General features: G+C 45.2%; 1 protein-coding gene across 1 annotated transcript in view; it reads left to right on the plus strand.

The window, feature by feature from the left end:
* Positions 1-20,785, plus strand: part of PRR5L (proline rich 5 like) — a 44,650-nt gene extending 23,865 nt beyond the window's left edge. The window contains exons 4-9 of the mRNA XM_069740336.1: positions 4,903-4,951; positions 6,748-6,805; positions 7,257-7,348; positions 8,135-8,275; positions 13,219-13,351; positions 19,949-20,785. Coding sequence (XP_069596437.1) covers positions 4,903-4,951; positions 6,748-6,805; positions 7,257-7,348; positions 8,135-8,275; positions 13,219-13,351; positions 19,949-20,322 — 847 coding nt within the window. The 3' untranslated portion in view covers positions 20,323-20,785. The remainder of the gene's footprint in view (positions 1-4,902; positions 4,952-6,747; positions 6,806-7,256; positions 7,349-8,134; positions 8,276-13,218; positions 13,352-19,948) is intronic.
* Positions 20,786-21,226: the final 441 nt, after the last annotated feature.

Raw genomic sequence — 21,226 nt, forward strand, 5'->3', positions numbered from 1 at the left:
ATATACTATATACAGGGGAGATGACACACAGGTATATACTATATACAGGAGGAGATGACATACAGGTATATACTATATATAGAAGATGACATGCAGGTATATACTATATATAGGGGAGATGACACACAGCAGGTATATACTATATACAGGGGAGATGACATACAGGTGTATACTATATATAAGGGAGATGACAAACATGTATATACTGAGGTGATGAGGTGAAAATGAGAGGTGTGAGGTGAAAATGAGAGGAGTGAGGAAAAATAGTGGAGTGATCAGAAAATGACAGATGTGAGGTTGAAATTACAAGTGTTAGGGGGGAATGAGAGGAGTGAGGGAGAAAATGAGAGGCGTGATGGGAAAATAAGAGAAGTGAGGTGTTATAACTAACCACAGATTTTTACTATGCCCAGGCAACGCCGGGCTCTTCAGCTAGTAAATAAATAAAAATAATGTAAAAGACAGCAATATATAATATATATTGATCATTCTAAAATCCAGGAGATTCTAGCAGATACAAAGAGCAAATGGTTGACCAAGACCCAGTGTATCACCATTGGTATAGCAGCAGAAGGGTGCACTTAATTTTTAAAGAGTACCGGAAAAACTTCCAAAAACTGAGCTACGACCCACTAAGGGTATGTGCACACGTTAATTTTTGCCGCAGAAATTTTTTTCATCCCTTTGTAAGAAAAATGCCGGCCTGGCCCTTTAAATCAGAGGTCCCCAACTCCAGTCCTCAAGGCCCACCAACAGGTCATGTTTTCAGGATTTCCTTTGCATTGCACAGGTGATGCAATTATTACCTGGGCAAGACTAAGGAAATCCTGAAAACATGACATGTTGGTGGGCCTTGAGGACTGGAGTTGGGGACCCCTGCTTTAAATCACACGATGCCATCGAACGTCTCCGCATATTCCGCTAGCATTTCTCATCGGCGCTCGCTCAGCCCCGCGTTCAGCGAAAAAATCTGGACCTGTCTAAACGGGTGCAATCATCCTCAGACTCTGGGCCAAGAAGGATTATTTACAGCCGACAGAATGTGATTGTAAAGCCCCGAGCTTCGTGCACCTGTCACCGTGACTTAAAGTGCAGCTCTCCAATGTCTCCACCCCCCGTATATTATTAGAATTAATCGGCTCTAATTAGACATCCTAACATGCAGACTGAAAGTAAAAAGGGCATCCAGAAAAAAACAAACCCTCTACCTTGTTGCCCATAGCAACCAATTAGTGACTACTTAGAAAATTAGCTGAAATCTTGTTGCCGACAGCAACCGATCAGTAATCTCTTAGAAAAATACAAGACGAAGTCTGGTTGACAAGTAGCAACTGATTTAGTTTCTATGAGAAATCTTGTTGCCCATAGCAACCAAAGATGAAATCTGATTGCTAAGTAGCTAACGAATGGTTGCTATGGGTAAAAAGACTCCACTACAGCAACCAGATTTCATCTCCCATTTTGTGAATAGTTACTGATTGTTTGCAAGGGCATCAAAGGGCATAATACGAGATGAAATTGCCCAAAGCAACCGGTAAGTAACTACTTAAAAGATGTGAGATTAAATCTGGTTGCTATGGGGAGCCCTGTTGCCCATAGCAACCGATCAGTGACTGCTTAAAAGATATGAAATCTGGTTGCTATGGAGAGCCTTGTTGCCCATAGCAACCGATCAGTGACTGCTTAAAAGATATGAAATCTGGTTGCTATAGGGGAGTCTAGTTGCCCATAGCAACCGATCAGTGACTACTTAAAAGATGTGAGATTAAATCTGGTTGCTATAGGGAGCCCTGTTGCCCATAGCAACCGATCAGTGACTACTTAAAAGATATGAGATTAAATCTGGTTGCTATTATTATTATTATTATTATACATTTTTATAGCGCCATTTATTCCATGGCGCTTTACATGTGAATACGGGGCAAATATAGACAAATACATTAAACATGAGCAGATAACAAGGCACACGAGTACATAAGGAGGGAGGACCCTGCCCGCGAGGGCTCACAGTCTGCAGGGGGTGGGTGAGGATACACTAGGAGAGGGAAGAGCTGGCTGTGCGGCTGTTCAGTAGGTTGAGGATCGCTGTAGGCTTGTCGGAAGAGATGAGTCTTCAGGTTCTTTTTGAAGGTTTCTATGGTAGGCGCAAGTCTGATGTGTTGGGGTAGAGAGTTCCAGAGTATGGGGGAAGCACGGGAGAAGTCTTGGATGCGGTTATGGGAAGAAGAGATGAGAGGGGAGTAGAGAAGGAGGTCTTGAGAGGATCGGAGGTTGCGTGTAGGTAGGTACCGGGAGACCATGTCACAGATGTATGGAGGAGACAGGTTGTGGATGGCTTTGTATGTCATTGTGAGGGTTTTGAACTGGAGTCTCTGGGCGATAGGAAGCCAGTGAAGGGCTTGACACAGGGGAGAGGCTGGGGAATAGCGGGGGGACAGGTGGATTAGTCGGGCAGCAGAGTGTAGGATGGATTGGAGTGGTGCCAGAGTGCTAGAGGGGAGTCCAAAGAGTAGGAGGTTGCAGTAGTCGAGGCGGGAGATGATAAGGGCATGCACTAGCGTTTTTGCAGTGTTGCGGTCAAGGAAAGCACGGATCCGGGAAATATTTTTGAGTTTGAGACGACAGGAGGAGGCAAGGGCTTGGATATGTGGCTTGAAAGAGAGGGCAGAGTCGAGGATCACCCCGAGGCACCGGGCGAGTGGGACTGGGGATAGTGAGCAGCCATTGACATTGATGGATAGGTCTGGTGGAGGGGTAGAGTGAGATGGGGGAAAGATGATGAATTCTGTTTTGTCCATGTTCAGTTGTAGAAAGCGAGCAGAAAAAAAGGCTGAAATGGCAGACAGGCAGTGCGGGATTTTGGTAAGTAAGGAGGAGAGGTCAGGTCCGGAGAGGTAGATCTGCGTGTCGTCAGCGTAGAGATGGTACTGCATACCGTGGGATTCTATGAGCTGTCCCAGGCCGAAAGTGTAGATGGAGAAGAGTAGGGGTCCTAGAACAGAGCCTTGAGGAACACCGACTGACAAGGGGCGAAGTGAGGAGGTGGTGTGGGGGAGGGAGACACTGAATGTTCGGTCTGTTAGATATGACGAGATCCAGGAAAGGGCCAAGTCTGTGATGCCAAGGGATGAGAGGATTTGTAGCAAAAGGGAGTGGTCAACAGTGTCAAAGGCAGAAGACAAGTCCAGGAGAAGGAGGACAGAGTAGTGTCGCTTGCTCCTGGCAGTTAGTAGGTCATTGGTGACTTTAGTTAGGGCAGTTTCAGTTGAGTGATGGGAACGGAAGCCTGATTGTAACCGATCAAAGAGGGAGCAGGAGGAGAAGTGGGAGGACAGTTCAAGATGGACGTGTTGCTCCAGCAATTTGGAGGCATAAGGGAGAAGAGATATCGGGCGATAGCTAGACACAGAGGATGGGTCGAGGGAGGGCTTTTTGAGGATGGTTGTGATCTTGGCATGCTTGAAGGATGAGGGAAAGACACCTGTTGTGAGTGAGAGGTTGAAGAGGTGCGTTAGGGTTGGGATGAAGACCGTGGAAAGGTTAGGGATGAGGTGGGATGGGAGCGGGTCAAGCGTGCAGGTGGTGAGGTGTGATCTTGACAGGAGGGTGGAGAGCTGATCTTCTGTCATGGTGGAGAAGCTGGTTTTGGAGGAGCAGGGTTGAGCAGCTAAGAGGGGCAGTGGGCGCTGTGGGCCAAAGCTTTCTCTGATCGTATCGATCTTCTGTTTAAAGAAGATATGGGGGGTCTTGTTGCCCATAACAACCGATCAGTAAGTACTTAAAAGATAAGAGATGAAACCTGGTTGCTTATTAGCTACTGATCTGTTGCAAAGGCATCAAGGTTCCCCAAAAATACGAGATTAAATCTGAATGCTATGGAAAAATCTTGTTGCCCCTAGCAACCATTCAGGAATCACTCTGCAACCAGATTGCATCTTGTATTTTCTGATCGGTTGCTATGGGCAACAGAATTCCCCATAGTAACCAGATTTCATCTCTTATTTTCTGTGACAAATCTTCTTGCCCATAGCAACCAAGCAGTAACCACTTAGCAACCAGATTTTAATCGCATACTTTTTAAGTTATTACTGATCGGTTGCTATGGGCAAAAGGATTCCCCATATATACCAGAATGCGTCTTTTTTTTTTTTCTTCTGTGGGAAATCTTGTGGCCCCTAACAACCGATTAGTAACTACTTAGCAACCAGATTTCTTCTAATTTTCTACATGCAGAGACCATAGAGCCGGTTCTCGCTGTTCTAATGGCCTATAAACGTGTAATATGCCGTATACATGACTACTACAGTATAGTCCCGTATACTAATTTTTTTCTAAAGCGGAATTTTCTTTTACCGTTTTCCTTCATTTTTATTTTTCCTGATCCATTTTTAGCGAAAGGGGGGGGAGGGGGGAGAGGGGGGTGCTGGGGGATATTGGTGATATTATTTTATTTTTTTTGTGCTCAGAGCTGGTGCCGGACTTCGTAGAAGACGGGAGGAAGATGTGGGGGCACAATGGAGTCTTTGTTTCCTTTCTGTAAAAAAAACAAACAAAAAAAACACCACTGATATACAAAGATGGCACCGGACAGCACTAACTCCGACCCAGACGGGGCGAATCATTTGTTTTATTAAAGGGACGTAGCTTTGGGTGACCTACAGGTCCCCCCCTAGACTAATGAAAGGTGACCAAGGGGGTCTTCTGACTTGGAGGACCTGACCTGTCCATACATTTATACAGCCAGCAGTTGTAATACTCCGTTTCTCCTGCGGGAGTGCTGTAGTAAAATTGAGCACCTGCAGCAACAGATTACATCCTGGGATCGAAAAAAAATCAGGAGACCCCTTTGTCAAAATTGGTGAATTAGATTAAATGACCCCATTTTTTATTTTTTATTTCCAGAAATTTACTAAAGAGTGAACTTGGCTCATTTATCACGGAGTACTTTCAGGTAAGTCTCATGCGGTTGTCGTGTACGGACCTGCTGGATTATACTCTGCAATCATACGGCTGCCGGGATGAATCACACAGAGACATTGTTGTGTGTCTCACTTTTCATGGTTTCTAGTAAAAAAAAAAAAAAAAAGTCATTAGAAAAACTTCATAAATTATTAAATAGATCTCAGACCTGATGAGGCTGGTGTACTTATTTTGAAAATCCGTGTCAGGATGACTGTGTAATCCTGATATATTTTATGAGTCCAGCTAAAGAGTGATAAAGGTCAAGAGTCCAATGTATTCAGTCTCCGCTGCGGGACAGTTGTTTGGTGGGGGCTCTGGGTGTTGCACCCCCACCGATGAGACAAGTCGTGGACAACCTCTTTAATCATTATTGAGAATTTATTTATTTCATTAAGTTATGTGGCTTTTTTTTTTTTAATTGACAGAAGATTTCATTTTTTGATGATCTGTTGATTTTACGTTAAAGTGAATGAGTCATCGGAAAATGACCTAATGTTGGAATCAGGGTTTTGTGCTTTTAAATATTTTTTTTAAATTTTTTTTATTTTCGTATTGCTTTCTGTATAAACATTAGACATCTTAAAATTTTCAGACTGGCCACCGAGGCTTTATTATACTCCACATGTATATTAACAGCAATGTACAGACTTTGTCCCTTTACCTTATATTGATGCATCTAATGAACGTGTGCAAACATGATTGTGGAGGGAGGGGGAGGGGGGGAGATGTGACATCGTGTATTGTGATTGGTGGATCCTGTGTTACCTACTGTATATAGAGGTGTTATCGGTCATTGTACAGGAGGAGGAGGTGAGCTGTGACATCACCTATTGCGAATGGTGGATCCTGTGTTATCTACTGTATATAGAGGTGTTATCAGTCATTGGACAGGAGGAGGAGGTGAGCTGTGACATCACCTATTGTGAATGGTGGATCCTGTGTTATCTACTGTATATAGAGAAGTTATCAGTCATTGTACAGGAGGAGGAGGTGAGCTGTGACATCACCTATTGTGAGTGGTGGATCCTGTGTTTTCTACTGTATATAGAGTTGTTATCAGTCATTGTACAGGAGGAGGAGGTGAGCTGTGACATCACCTATTGTGATTGGTGGATCCTGTGTTATCTACTGTATATAGAGGTGTTATCGGTCATTGTACAGGAGGAGGAGGTGAGCTGTGACATCACCTATTGTGAATGGTGGATCCTGTGTTATCTACTGTATATAGAGGTGTTATCAGTCATTGTACAGGAGGAGGAGGTGAGCTGTGACATCACCTATTGTGAATGGTGGATCCTGTGTTATTTACTGTATATAGAGGTGTTATCAGTCATTGTACAGGAGGAGGTGAGCTGTGACATCACCTATTGTGAATGGTGGATCCTGTGTTATCTACTGTATATAGAGGTGTTATCAGTCATTATACAGGAGGAGGAGGTGAGCTGTGACATCACCTATTGTGATTGGTGGATCCTGTTGCATCAGCTGTGTACAGAGGTGTTATCAGTAATTGTAATCCTATCTCTGATGATAATGAGTCTACTAAAAACTCTTCCTAAAAGGACAGGAAGTAAAAGTTAAAAAAAATCCACTTTGAAAAAGCAAGAATATTTTTTTTGTATCAGAAAAAAAACCCATAAGCACAAAAACCTGATTTAACCAATAGGTAATTTTCTGACGACACCGTCCCTTTAAGCCCTGCCGGTCACTGTGGTTCTCCTGCTTTAGTCGTGACTACTCCGCTCATTTCTGTGTTGGTGATGAAACTGCTCTTTGTGTTCGTAGAATCGGCTGCTCTCCAAGGGTTTGGCCTTCATGGAGGAGAAAGTGAAGCTGTACGAAGGTGAGAGACCCTGACACCGGCAGGAGAGCGGACGCTGTGTGCTGGGCGCCCGCACATTGGCAGCACTTTACCACACTGACACCTACTCTGACCCGCAAGACCCAATGTGTAATAACTGCAGACGTGAAGCTTCTAAGAAAAAAAAAAAAAGATTTTATTTGACATCTTGTCCGGCGTCTACTATAGAGCTCTGTGTTAAAAAAAAAATATATATATATATATATTTATAATATAAAAAAATGCGAGTTAATCGCAGACGGACAGGAATTACATTGAGGTCAATGGTGTAAAATTTGTGCAATTTGCTAACTGCTATTTTTTGTGTGACCCCGGTGTGGCCTTCTTGTGCCGCTATACTATGAGATCTCCGGTCACGCCACCGATGTCGCAGCGTAGCGCCAATATACAGCGGGTGGAACGATGGATCCTTCATACGTTTATTTATTCTTAGGTGAAAACCGCGTCTTGATTCTTTCCGAATTGTGGGATCATTTCTTCACGGAAATCCTGCCAACACTCCAGGCGATATTTTATCCCGTCCAGGTATTACGCCACTTTTGTCTGTATACTGCGCACCCTTATTGGATAGCTTAGTAACTAGCTAAGCTCCTCCCCTCTCCGTAGAAGTTTATGAGCACCAACTGTCATCTCTTATCTCAGTAATGGGACAATCTGCGTTCACTGAAGATAGACCCATGAATTCGTAAAATCTGTCCCTAGTGAATACAGATTTTCCCATTACTGTGATAGGAGATGACAGTTGGTGCTCATAGACTTCCACGGAGAGGGGAGGAGAGAGAGAACGATCAGTCCAGGAGGAGAATGAAACGGATTTCTCTGATAAGATAGATTACAAAGTTTGTTATTTTTATGTGTTTATTTTTGATTTATGGAAAACAAACAAACAAATAAAACAATAGTTGCTCTTTAAGGTTCAGCTCGTTACCTCCAGCCATTTGCAACTTGCCATCATTACTTCCCCTACATATAAACCTGGTTACTAATTAACATTCAATTCCATTCTTCCTAATAGCTCTTCACATTCTCTAATGAATTAATCATTAGCAGCTGCATCATTCAGAAGTGCAACAATGTCCCAAAGTGGCTGCATGAAAAAAATAACTTTCGGGCGCATCCCCATGGTGCAGGGGGGAAATTTCCAGCGCTGCAGATTTTAGTTCTCCGTGTGTCATTTTTCGTTGTACAACTGCGGATTTCACCCTTTGCGATGTAAATGATCTTTGTTTTTGGCTTCCATTGTCTTACGTGTGTGAATTATGGCTCATCTCTTCATGAGGTTCTGCGCTCATGTGTTTCTCTATATTCCAGGGCCAGGAACTTACCATTCGGCAGATTGCTCTCCTCGGCTTCAGGGACTCTGTTCTCTTAAAAGTGAGCGTGGACACTGCGCTGGCGTTAATGAAGTCGCCGATCCCACCGCCCATCCTGCAGATGCTCTTGGTCCTTCAGGTGGGAAAAGTCCGGAGCTTTTATCAGTTTATTCCCATATTGTATGCGATTCGCCTGCCGTTATGTGTATACAGCACTTTATGTGTCCGCGACAAATGGACGGCAAGAACTTGTTACCTACTTCCCAGTATAACTGATAGCAGGGAACAAGGCCGACTGCTGGGAGCTGGCTCCAACAACGAGCTTTACCCAGTGCGAAAACGGCAATGAAACCCGTCTACATTCCTAGCTATGGTCCAGTTATCACCCCGTCCAGGCATGCAATATAAATGGTTGTATAATCCTGTATTATACCCCAGAGCTGCACTCACTATTCTGCTAGTGCAGTCACTGTGTACATACATTACATTACTGATCCTGAGTTACATCCTGTATTATACTCCAGAGCTGCACTCACTGTTCTGCTGGTGCAGTCACTGTGTACATACATTACATTACTGATCCTGAGTTACATCCTGTATTATACCCCAGAGCTGCACTCACCATTCTGCTGATGCAGTCACTGTGTACATACATTACATTACTGATCCTGAGTTACATCCAGTATTATACTCCAGAGCTGCACTCACTATTCTGCTGGTGCAGTCACTGTGTACATACATTACATTACTGATCCTGAGTTACATCCTGTATTATACCCCAGAGCTGCACTCACCATTCTGCTGATGCAGTCACTGTGTACATACATTACATTACTGATCCTGAGTTACATCCAGTATTATACCCCAGAGCTGCACTCACTATTCTGCTGGTGCAATCACTGTGTACATACATTACATTACTGATCCCGAGTTACATCCTCTATTATACCCCAGAGCTGCACTCACTATTCTGCTGGTGCAGTCACTGTGTACATACATTACATTACTGATCCTGAGTTACATCCTGTATTATACCCCAGAGCTGCACTCACTATTCTGCTGGTGCAGTCACTGTGTACATACATTACATTACTGATCCTGAGTTACATCCTGTATTATACCCCAGAGCTGCACTCACTATTCTGCTGGTGCAGTCACTGTGCACATACATTACATTACTGATCCTGAGTTACATCCTGTATTATACTCCAGAGCTGTACTCACTATTCTGCTGGTGCAGTCACTGTGTACATACATTACATTACTGATCCTGAGTTACATCCTGTATTAGACTCCAGAGCTGTACTCACTATTCTGCTGGTGCAGTCACTGTGTACATATATTACATTACTCATCCTGAGTTACATCCTGTATTAGACTCCAGAGCTGCACTCACTATTCTGCTGGTGCAGTCACTGTGTACATACATTACATTACTGATCCTGAGTTACATCCTGTATTATACTCCAGAGCTGCACTCACTATTCTGCTGGTGCAGTCACTGTGTACATACATTACATTACTGATCCTGAGTTACATCCTGTATTATACCCCAGAGCTGCACTCACTATTCTGCTGGTGCAGTCACTGTGCACATACATTACATTACTGATCCTGAGTTACATCCTGTATTATACTCCAGAGCTGTACTCACTATTCTGCTGGTGCAGTCACTGTGTACATACATTACATTACTGATCCTGAGTTACATCCTGTATTAGACTCCAGAGCTGTACTCACTATTCTGCTGGTGCAGTCACTGTGTACATATATTACATTACTCATCCTGAGTTACATCCTGTATTAGACTCCAGAGCTGCACTCACTATTCTGCTGGTGCAGTCACTGTGTACATACATTACATTACTGATCCAGAGTTACATCCTGTATTATACCCCAGAGCTGCACTCACTATTCTGCTGGTGCAGTCACTGTGTACATACATTACTGATCCTGAGTTACATCCTGTATTATACCCCAGAGCTGCACTCACTATTCTGCTGGTGCAGTCACTGTGTACATACATTACTGATCCTGAGTTACATCCTGTATTATACCCCAGAGCTGCACTCACTATTCTGCTTTTTTTATTTTAAGCTCCCATTTTATAGGGAGTATCAGGGAGACAAAGGGATACATAAAAGTCTTTTGTGGTTATAGTTATTTATCCATTATGACCTTTTTGAATGATATATATTTTTTTCAATATCCCCTTTAAATCACAGGGTGTCGCGCTGCTCGGGCAATCAGTCTGTGAAGTGTTGTATTTTTCTGCAGTGCCACCACAGGAAACATGAAGCACTGCATGGTTCCTATTGAAGTCAGCAGGCTGTGGGGTCCTCCAGGTTCTGGCAGAATTATAGGGGGTCGCTCACTAATAGGGTTAGACATTGCGCGGACGATCCAGGGATAATCGCGGCTTTAGCTGCCGGTTTGCAGCCGTGACCCAGTGACCTGATCATCCGTCGGCTATTTTTAGGGATTTACTTGGTTACCCATTAGCGCAGTATGAAGCCGCGTCACCGCAGGATTGTTTGACTTTCTGGGTCATGTAATTACATTGCTCTATTTCTTTTTTCATATATATATATATTTTTTTTTATAGAAAATGACACAAAGGGCTGTAAGAAGCCCGATCGACTGAAAGTGACAATAGAAAATGAGGGCAAAGCGGGAAAAAAAAAGACTGCCGAAGATGTGCAGAATAGCCGCACAGATCACCATGACGGAGCCTCATCAATAACGCATGAGCACCGTCCGTCCTGCTCGGCCGGGAGCCGACAAAGGATGATTGTCTCTCAGTCATATATTATTTAAAGGGAACCTGTCCAGATCACTAGAGAATAGTCACACTGTCCAATCAAAGCTGAAGTAGTCAGTGCACTTGCACTTGGAGTTGCCCCCGACTAGGCGGCAGAGCCAGGGGTCGGACCCCCTGCTCTCCGCTATTTGCAGAGCCGGGTATACACAGCATTGGGTACAAGCAGTTTTCAGAATGGCGAGACGTGTTCACCATTAGAAATGAGTAGAAGTCCTGCATGTGCGCTGGCGATTTATTCAAAGCTCATGGTGTCCGAATATCTCCGGACGTCCTGCACTGATTGCATGGAACGGCAGCCGCCCCTCTATCCACGTGGGGGACCTAAGTCTCAATTATTGGGGGTCTCGGTGGCTGAATCCTCCCCGATTTATAGAAGTTTGCACCTATCCTGTTCTAACTGGAAGACAGATATTTTTTGCCTAGGGAGGTTCCTGTTTTGTACTTCCCTCCTTTCACTCATCCAGTGCTAGTGCATGTGAAACAGCGGTACAGGGACAAAGGATGTGGTCTAGAAGTTTCCTCTGATCTTTGTTGACAAATGGTGTATCCTGAGTCTGAAAGGGGTTGTCCCATAAACAACATATACAACATGTGACCACCACTCCTATAGACAGTGAATGGAGCTGTACTGAGCATGTGCGAACACCTCCTATAGACAGTGAATGGAGCGGTAGTGAGCATGTGCGACCACCTCCTATAGACAGTGAATTGAGCGGTAGTGAGCGAGTGCGACCACCTCCTATAGACGGTGAATGGAGCTGTACTGATCATGTGCGACCACCTCCTATAGACAGTTAATGGAGCGGTGGTGAGCGTGTGCGACCACCTCCTATAGATGGTGAATGGAGCGGTAGTGAGCGTGTGCGACCACCTCCTATAGATGGTGAATGGAGCAATAGTGAGCATGTGCGACCACCTCCTATAGACAGTGAATGCAGGGTAGTGAGAGTGTGCGACCACCTCCTATAGACGGTGAATGGAGCGGTAGTGAGAGTGTGCGACCACCTCCTATAGATGGTGAATGGAGCGGTAGTGAGAGTGTACGACCACCTCCTATAGACGGTGAATGGAGCGGTAGTGAGTGTGCGACCACCTCCTATAGACAGTGAATGCAGGGTAGTGAGAGTGTGCGACCACCTCCTATAGACGGTGAATGGAGCGGTAGTGAGAGTGTGCGACCACCTCCTATAGATGGTGAATGGAGCGGTAGTGAGAGTGTACGACCACCTCCTATAGACGGTGAATGGAGCGGTAGTGAGTGTGCGACCACCTCCTATAGACGGTGAATGGAGCGGTAGTGAGCGTGTGCGACCACCTCCTATAGACAGTGAATGGAGCGGTAGTGAGCGTGTGCGACCAACTCCTATCGACAGTGAATGGAGCGGTACTGAGCGTGTGCGACCACCTCCTATAGACAGTGAATGGAGCGTAGTGAGAGTGTGCGACCACCTCCTATAGACAGTGAATGGAGCGGTAGTGAGCGTGTGCGACCACCTCCTATAGAGAGTAAATGGAGCGGTAGTGAGCGTGTGCGACCACCTCCTATAGACAGTGAATGGAGCAGTGGTGAGCGTGTTCGACCACCTCCTATAGAGAGTGAATGGAGCAGTAGTGAGTGTGTGCGACCACCACTACTATAGACATTGAATGGAGCTGTACTGAGCATGTGCGACCACCTCCTATAGACAGTTAATGGAGCGGTGGTGAGCATGTGCGACCACCAGTACTATGGACAGTAAATGGAGCGGTAGTGAGTGTGTGCGACCCCAAGTACTATGGACAGTGAATGGAGGACTAGTGAGCGAGTGCGACCACCTCCTATAGACAGGGATTGGAGCAGTGGTCGCAATTGTTCACTCAATCTCTATTCACACTGGGGACTTTTGGGACTTCTCGTCTCATGACCAGTAGGCGGCCCGGTTGTAGGACCCTCATGGATCATCCAATAATACCTGTCCTGGGAAGAGGTGATCTGTTGTGTTGGGACGATCCCTTTCCTTGAGTGCAGATGGAAGCATTGATCCCCGGCAGAGGTGTCACTTGTCCTTGGGGCCCCAGGGCCAAATCTGTATCCGGTCCCCCTTCCTATCTACTATGAGCCCAGAATAAGCTGGCGTCTTCTCCTGTGGCGTCGGGCCTCCTCCTCCGTTACCAGAACCAGCGCCTGCCGTCAGTATCACTATGAAGACCCGTGGAGGAGCGGAGATCTTGTTCTCCTTCACCGCAGTCCTGACGGGTTCTTGTCATGTTGTTCCTTTCAGGGTATCCACGAGCCATCGGGACCCAGTGACGGTTACCTGAAGCTGGAAGAGCTGGTGAAGATGGTGGTATCTCCATACCTAGCGACCTATGGGGACCGGAGCTGCTGCCACAATAGTGCCCCCTGTCTACTTGGTAAGATCGACTCCTCTGGACATGACCCAATGCAATAACTAAAGGATACGATGAAAACTAGATCCATCGTGGTGGACCTCAAATGGTGGTCATGGCCTCCAACCTGTGGGTCTTCAGCTGTTACAACACTACAACTCCCAGCATTCACTGACGGCTGCAGGCTGACATCCGCTGCCAACCCTGGCAGCCCCCAGCCTGTGCCTCCGGACAGCGGTTCACGTATCTTGTCCACATTAAAGGGGTTGTGGTGGGACGTCCTCCATAAACGAGGACATGGTAGACACAAGCCGTCCTGGTATTCAGGGGAATGGCCTTCACATTTCTGGCCAGACAATCCCTTTAAGGGTTGGAGAACCGATACTCTGGGAACAGTTTTTATTTTATATCTGCGTTAATCAAAAGGCAGAAAATAATATTCCGAAGCCTTAGAAAGCGTTGACTGCGCTGAGATTATCAGAACCTCGGGCCATATGTGATGTTCTCAGCCTCCAGAGTGTGGGAAGGACGCAGACGCCGTTCCGGTAATTAACCCCATTTTCTTACTCTCGTGTTTATGTTGCTGTATAATCGCTAATCCAAACCAATTAAGACACAAACATTAGTCAAATATTAATTCCAGACTCCAAATCGCCATCGTGTCAGCTGGAAAGTCTAGAAGTGGACGGGATAATGAGACTTTAAGGGCCAATTCTCCTATAGATGGAAATCATTTACACCAGCTCCATTTACACTATCCCCCATAGAGATGCACGGGGCCATTACTGCGTTACCTCTGCATCCAGATTCAGTTCAGATCTTCCCACTAAAGCTCAACTCCACCTTATTATTCTGCTGGTGCAGTCACTGTGTACATACATTACATTACTGATCCTGAGTAACATCCTGTATTATACTCCAGAGCTGTACTCACTATTCTGCTGGTGCAGTCACTGTGTACATACATTACATTACTGACCCTGAGTAACATCCTGCATTATACTCCAGAGCTGCACTCACTATTCTGCTGGTGCAGTCACTGTGTACATACATTACATTACTGACCCTGAGTAACATCCTGTATTATACCCCAGAGCTGCACTCACTATTCTGCTGGTGCAGTCACTGTGTACATACATTACATTACTGACCCTGAGTAACATCCTGCATTATACTCCAGAGCTGCACTCACTATTCTGCTGGTGCAGTCACTGTGTACATACATTACATTACTGATCCTGAGTAACATCCTGTATTATACTCCAGAGCTGCACTCACTATTCTGCTGGTGCAGTCACTGTGTACATACATTACATTACTGACCCTGAGTAACATCCTGCATTATACTCCAGAGCTGCACTCACTATTCTGCTGGTGCAGTCACTGTGTACATACATTACATTACTGATCCTGAGTTACATCCTGTATTATACTCCAGAGCTGCACTCACTATTCTGCTGGTGCAGTCACTGTGTACATACATTACATTACTGACCCTGAGTAACATCCTGCATTATACTCCAGAGCTGCACTCACTATTCTGCTGGTGCAGTCACTGTCTACATACATTACATTACTGATCCTGAGTTACATCCTGTATTATACTCCAGAGCTGCACTCACTATTCTGCTGGTGCAGTCACTGTGTACATTACATTACATTACTGATCCTGAGTTACATCGTGTATTATACTCCAGAGCTGCACTCACTATTCTGCTGGTGCAGTCACTGTGTACATACATTACATTACTGATCCTGAGTTACATCCTGCATTATACTCCAGAGCTGCACTCACTATTCTGCTGGTGCAGTCACTGTGTACATACATTACATTACTGATCCTGAGTTACATCCTGTATTATACTCCAGAGCTGCACTCACTATTCTGCTGGTGCAATCACTGAGTACATACATTACATTACTGATCCTGAGTTACATCCTGCATTATACTCCAGAGCTGCACTCACTATTCTGCTGGTGCAGTCACTGTGTACATACATTACATTACTGATCCTGAGTTACATCGTGTATTATACTCCAGAGCTGCACTCACTATTCTGCTGCTGCAGTCACTGTGTACATACATTACATTACTGATCCTGAGTTACATCCTGCATTATACTCCAGAGCTGCACTCACTATTCTGCTGGTGCAATCACTGAGTACATACATTACATTACTGATCCTGCGTTACCTCCTGTAATATACCCCAGAGCTGCACTCACTATTCTGCTGGTGCAGTCACTGAGTACATACATTACATTACTGATCCTGAGTTACATCCTGCATTATACTCCAGAGCTGCACTCACTATTCTGCTGGTGCAGTCACTGTGTACATATATTACATTACTGATCCTGAGTTACATCCTGTATTATACCCCAGAGCTGCACTCACTATTCTGCTGGTGCAGTCACTGTGTACAGACATTACATTACTGATCCTGAGTTACATCCTGTATTATACTGCAGAGCTGCACTCACTATTCTTCTGGTGCAGTCACCGTGTACATACATTACATTACTGATCCTGAGTTACATCCTGTATTATACTCCAGAGCTGCACTCACTATTCTGCTGGTGCAGTCACTGTGTACATATATTACACCACTGATCCTGAGTTACATCCTACATTATACTCCGGAGCTGCACTCACTATTCTGCTGGTGCAATCACTGTATACATACATTACATTACTGATCCTGAGTTACATCCTGTATTATACTCCAGAGCTGCACTCACTATTCTGCTGGTGCAGTCACTGTGCACATACATTACATTACTGATCCTGAGTTACATCCTGTATTATACCCCAGAGCTGCACTCGCTATTCTGCTGGTGCAGTCACTGTGTACATACATTGCGGTCCTGCACTGATCCTGGGTGACTAGCACTGCACATCGGTGTGATGGATCTGCTTCTGAATACCCCATAGTGACTCTCTTGTTGGCCCCGTTCAGCTGCGTTGTGCCCTCGGTGCTGACGTTCTCCTTGGCTTCCGTCATGGTGTGATACATCTGCGGCCGCAGAGAATAGACACATGAAATCCAAAGCAGCTGCGTGACTAATCGATGCCAAAAAAATTGACTCTGATCATTGGCGTCTATGTTCGGGATTTCAGAGGAGGAGCGAGGGGGGCCGCAGCGGGGATCTCCTTTATTTGGTGGGTTTTTCCCAGAATCCATGGCGTTATTATTTGCACACTCTGCCCACTCTCATGGGCGGCGGTGGAGACACATCACGCGGGGTGCATGCCAATTAGTCACCATCATCAACACTTCTCGGAGAGAATTCCTGCACAACAATAATCGCAGATCCCACCGGGGGGCTTATTAGTGGCTGATTTCTTGCAGAAAAAAAGTTCTGAACTGTTGCAGACGCCATATTTGTCCAATAATTGGAGACTTTTTCCTGATTCCTGCTCTCCTGACACTTTTTTCCCAAAGTAAAAACGATTGGGGCTTAATGAAAGTGGCTGTGGTCTAGCTGGCGTAGATATCGCTTTCTGGGGGGCACTGGTGACCCCAAAACACCCCTCCGCCAAATGCTGTATAATCACATTAGAGGGGGGATTCCTTCCTCGGGACCCCTTTCTATGAGGCAGGGTAGACCCGTTAAGGGTGAGCGCCATCACATCGTCTCGGCTGTAGCCCGCCCCCATGACTCTGCATTTGGAGACTATAGTTGCCAGGTCTACCCAATTAGCATAATCCCACCCCTTAAAGGGATTGCTCATCATAGACTGGTGATTTTGCCACAGAACTCTTGGGGGTATGCAGAAAGTTCACACGATGGTTGTCCATGTGATTCATAGAAGGTTCATGTCCATCAGAGCAAGCAGGGCTGTGGAGTCGGTAGGCTAAATCTCCGACTCCAGCTGTGACTCCTCAATTTCCATGACACCGACTCCAAAGCCCTGAGAGCCAGTCATGTTTTCTGATCAGCTCTCGTTCTAGTTTACAGAAGGGTCTCGGGTTTAGGGGTCAATGTTTATTTTATCTTTTTGTAGCCAACTATCAATTATTCTGGGCTGGATGAGGCCGACTGTAGGGTTAGGTTTGAATTTGGACCAAGGTCAGAACGATATTGATGGGCTTGGCTGACAGTCCAATGTGCTATGGCGTCCCCCAACAGTTGATGTCTGGGGAGATACGGATCCAGAACGTGCCATTTTGGATGCCGATCATTTTGTTTTTGGCTAGAGAAGCCACCAGAAGAAGAGTGTGGAAGTGTCTCTTCTGAAGAAAGAAGCGGTCGGCACAGTGTAAGCAGGAGTTGCGGACGGTGTCTGCCGGCCAAGCCGTGGTTTGGCAGACGGCTACCTATTGTGCATGGGACCCCTAATAGTTGAGTCTGGGGCGTTTCTTCTTCCCCCTGATGACAAAGTTGTCACATGTCTCCAGTTCCGAGAACCTCTGTAAGTGGCCAGAGTCTCGTCGTGAGACAGACGTTGGCGTGTAGAAGATGATCCGTTGATATCAACGACAACTTCATCATGTGGGAGAAAAGTCAGAGTTTACCACAACTGAAATGCTCAGATAAAGTTGTGGTTTGTTGGGGGGAATTTGTTTTTGTGCTCACCACAGATTTCCTGATTCAGTTTTTTATATACTTCATTGGTTGTTTACAAAAAATTTATATGATCTATGGGCCAGTGGTGCAGTATGAGAAAGAGACAATAGGAACAGTCGGGCACAAAATTCTAGCAGTAGAATCACTAGACCCGCGGCAGGGAACATCTCAACTTTGAATTGTCTCGCGGTCAACATCACGCCAATAGTGTGGTGCCTGTAGTAGAGCGGGGATCCGCCTGATCCACACTGCATCCTGCCCCCGGCCTACACCACCTCAACGTTCTCCGCAGGTGCTACAATGATATCGCCACATTGTGCCTACCCCGCTGTGTGCCGGGAGAAGAAGAGTTCTCACCTTAGAAGTTTATAAACCTTTTTGTTTTTTGGAGGAAGTGGCACAAGGTGGAAGTCTTACTTTGGGAATGGGCACTCCGGGGGAGCATGGCATGGTTATACGGGTCCAATAATACTTTCCAAAGATGGTGAATACCCCTTGGTGGAAACCCAGTTTAAGCTCTGGTACATGAAGGAACGATTTGAGAGTTTTTAGTGGCTTATATCCACCAACTGTCTAGTTCCAGGCTATGTCCATTGTCCTGGAATTGGATGTGAAGACCATGTGCCTCAGGAGACATCGGCCCGAACGTCATTTTACTATTCCAGTATCTGGACATCACTTCCCACAGGCTAAATGGTTGAGATGAAAAGTTCAGTAAGTTTATAGATTTCAGTCCTCAGAGACAAGACAAGTCTGAGCTCATCTCCGCCTAAGTGTAGTTTCTTACGGATCATCCAGACATTCCCAAACCCTCCTACTGACCTAAAAACCATAGTGTGAGCTCCTAATCTGCCGGGGTGGTAGACATTCTCCTCACCTAACTCCTGTGATGTCCTGACAATAGATGGAGTCTTTTGTTTAGAATCCTTATGTTTTGGCAGATTGAAGAAGGGGTTAGAGGACTGGAGTGTCTTGTGTTTAATATGAATAGACACTGTGTAATTCTTCATTTCACCTGCGGAGGTGCTGCAGGGAAATAGAACACTTCCTGCCCGGTTTCCTCCCAGATCAGAGCTGATTGTGGCAGTCTCAGCCGGGGGACACTTTATAGTGAACCGATTTATCAAGGAATGCTTCCAAATCCATCTTGAAAGCAGAAAGTATGTTGATCTCATCATTACCTTAAAGTAAATTTAAAGGTGTGTTTCACTAACATGATATTGATGACCTGTGTTGGTCATAAATATGAGATAGGGTGGAGATCCGTCACTCTGTACCCCATAGAGGAATTGTTCTCGGCTCTGACAAGGATGGGATTACGGACGGTTTAGTGGCCACTCCTGCCCAAATGAATTTGGAGCCGATCTGCAGTACCAGGCATTGGCCCCTAGGCTGTTCCGCTCTGCACCACTCTACATCCGGCTGCTGACCGACATGAGAACAGCTGTTCAATGCAGCACCAGGTGTTCATCTCCACAATCTGATGTTGACCTATCCTAAGAACATCCATATCATAATGGTGAAATGCCCCTTTAAGTGCCCTGCAAAAATACGGATGGCTTTAGACTGTTCAACTTTCATACTTTCCAATCTTTGGAGTAAGGACTCCAGGAGGAAACTGGAGTGAATGATGTAACCATGTCCCATGCTGGGAATTGCAGTTTTGCCACAGCTGACCCACTGGTTGGTGACCATCAGTATAACTATAACTGGTCTGTATAAGTAGAGTGACGGGGAGGTGATAAATGCATCAGGCTACTCTCTGCTAGCGTATTCATGGTTTGGGCAATATCCTAGTCACAGGACTGAGAAGAAATCTCATCATTTTTGTATTTTTAATCATTTATCAGCTGTTAAAAAAATTATAAATAATTTAGCACCTACTGGCAGCAAGGGGTACTACAGTCCCTTGCATTAAAATGTTCAGGTCAGCTCATCGCTTTCGAGTGATTATTTTTAGACTTCCTAATGGATTATTTTTGGACTTATTACTATGATGGTGGCCAAATATTCCATGATAACTTTTCCAATATGTTTTCTCTCTTTCTAGAGCACAGATTCCCTAAATGTCATCTAAGATCGGACTCTGTACCCTACACCCCGCATGGCGGTATTTCCCTTCCAGTTGAGCGTTGTCTTTCCCCGCTCACAGAGCAGGAGGGTGAGGCCTATTTGGAAAAATGTGGAAGCATCAGGAGACACACAGTAGCCAACGCTCACACGGACATCCAACTTTTAGCGATGGCCTCCATCATGCATCCCAGATCCGAGGAGACGGAGCTTTCCGACCAGTGTCTTCTGCTGCAGCCCAATTTCACCCAGCGACAGTTTAGCAGTGAGCCAAATATTGTGGACAGTCCATCGGAGCTGCTGAGTACCGACCTCCGGGATGGCTCCGAGAACATCTGCCCATCCCCTAGCTGACAGGTACCCCAAAAACTAAAGACTTTTTAAAAGAGCAAAAATATATCAAAAATATTTTTGGACCCTCACAAGGATCCCAACTTCTACTCCGTGTGACCACAGACTGACCACACCATGTCTTACCAAGAGCCTAACGCAATAAGAACATAGAAATCACTTTTTATGGTACTTTATCTGTATAAGGTATATGTTATAATAAGGTACATCCTCCCCGTATGTGAACCCCTCACGTTTTATTCTCCGTGGATGCATCAAAACTGGAAAACAACCAAGCGGCACAGGACGGGGAAGCTTTTGAGTTGGACGAACACCTCGGATTCTGCCCAAACGATGCTTCCCGATTTCACAAAACTTGAAATAGTTTTTAACTTTTTATTATTGTTCTTAATTAAAGTGCATTTAAGATTGGGAGTCGGAGAGGATGGAACAAACTGGAAAGCAAAATAAAGTTTTATTTTTTCAACTTGGCTTCACCGGTGTTTTTGTACCTTTTTTGTATGAAAAATTTTGCAGGGGTCTATAGCAAATTCAGGGCTGGCACCAGTTGTGTAGACCCTGAGTTACAATATGGGGCCCCCTGTCTACTCTACATTGATAACGAGAAAACTTGTTTGAACCCCAATCATTTTGGGTCCCTAAAAACCAAAAGTTCTTGTTTGCCATTTTTTTGTTCCCGTTGTTGGCACCATCTCCGCCGAATTGCTACCAGCATTAGGACAGAATTGCCAATTTTTGTTAAAACCTATGGGGTCCTATAATATTGTACACTGAGTTTTCTTAGAGCAGATATGGATAAATTGCATGTATTTTAAGATCACCAAATGAAGATGGGTTTTGCGCCAAATTTTTTGTCCCAATTTTTTTTTTTGCACAGCTTCTTTGTGCTATTTTGCGGCTCTCACAA

The sequence above is a fragment of the Ranitomeya imitator genome, chromosome 9, assembly GCF_032444005.1.
Source record: "Ranitomeya imitator isolate aRanImi1 chromosome 9, aRanImi1.pri, whole genome shotgun sequence".
In the NCBI taxonomy this organism is placed as follows: domain Eukaryota; kingdom Metazoa; phylum Chordata; class Amphibia; order Anura; family Dendrobatidae; genus Ranitomeya; species Ranitomeya imitator.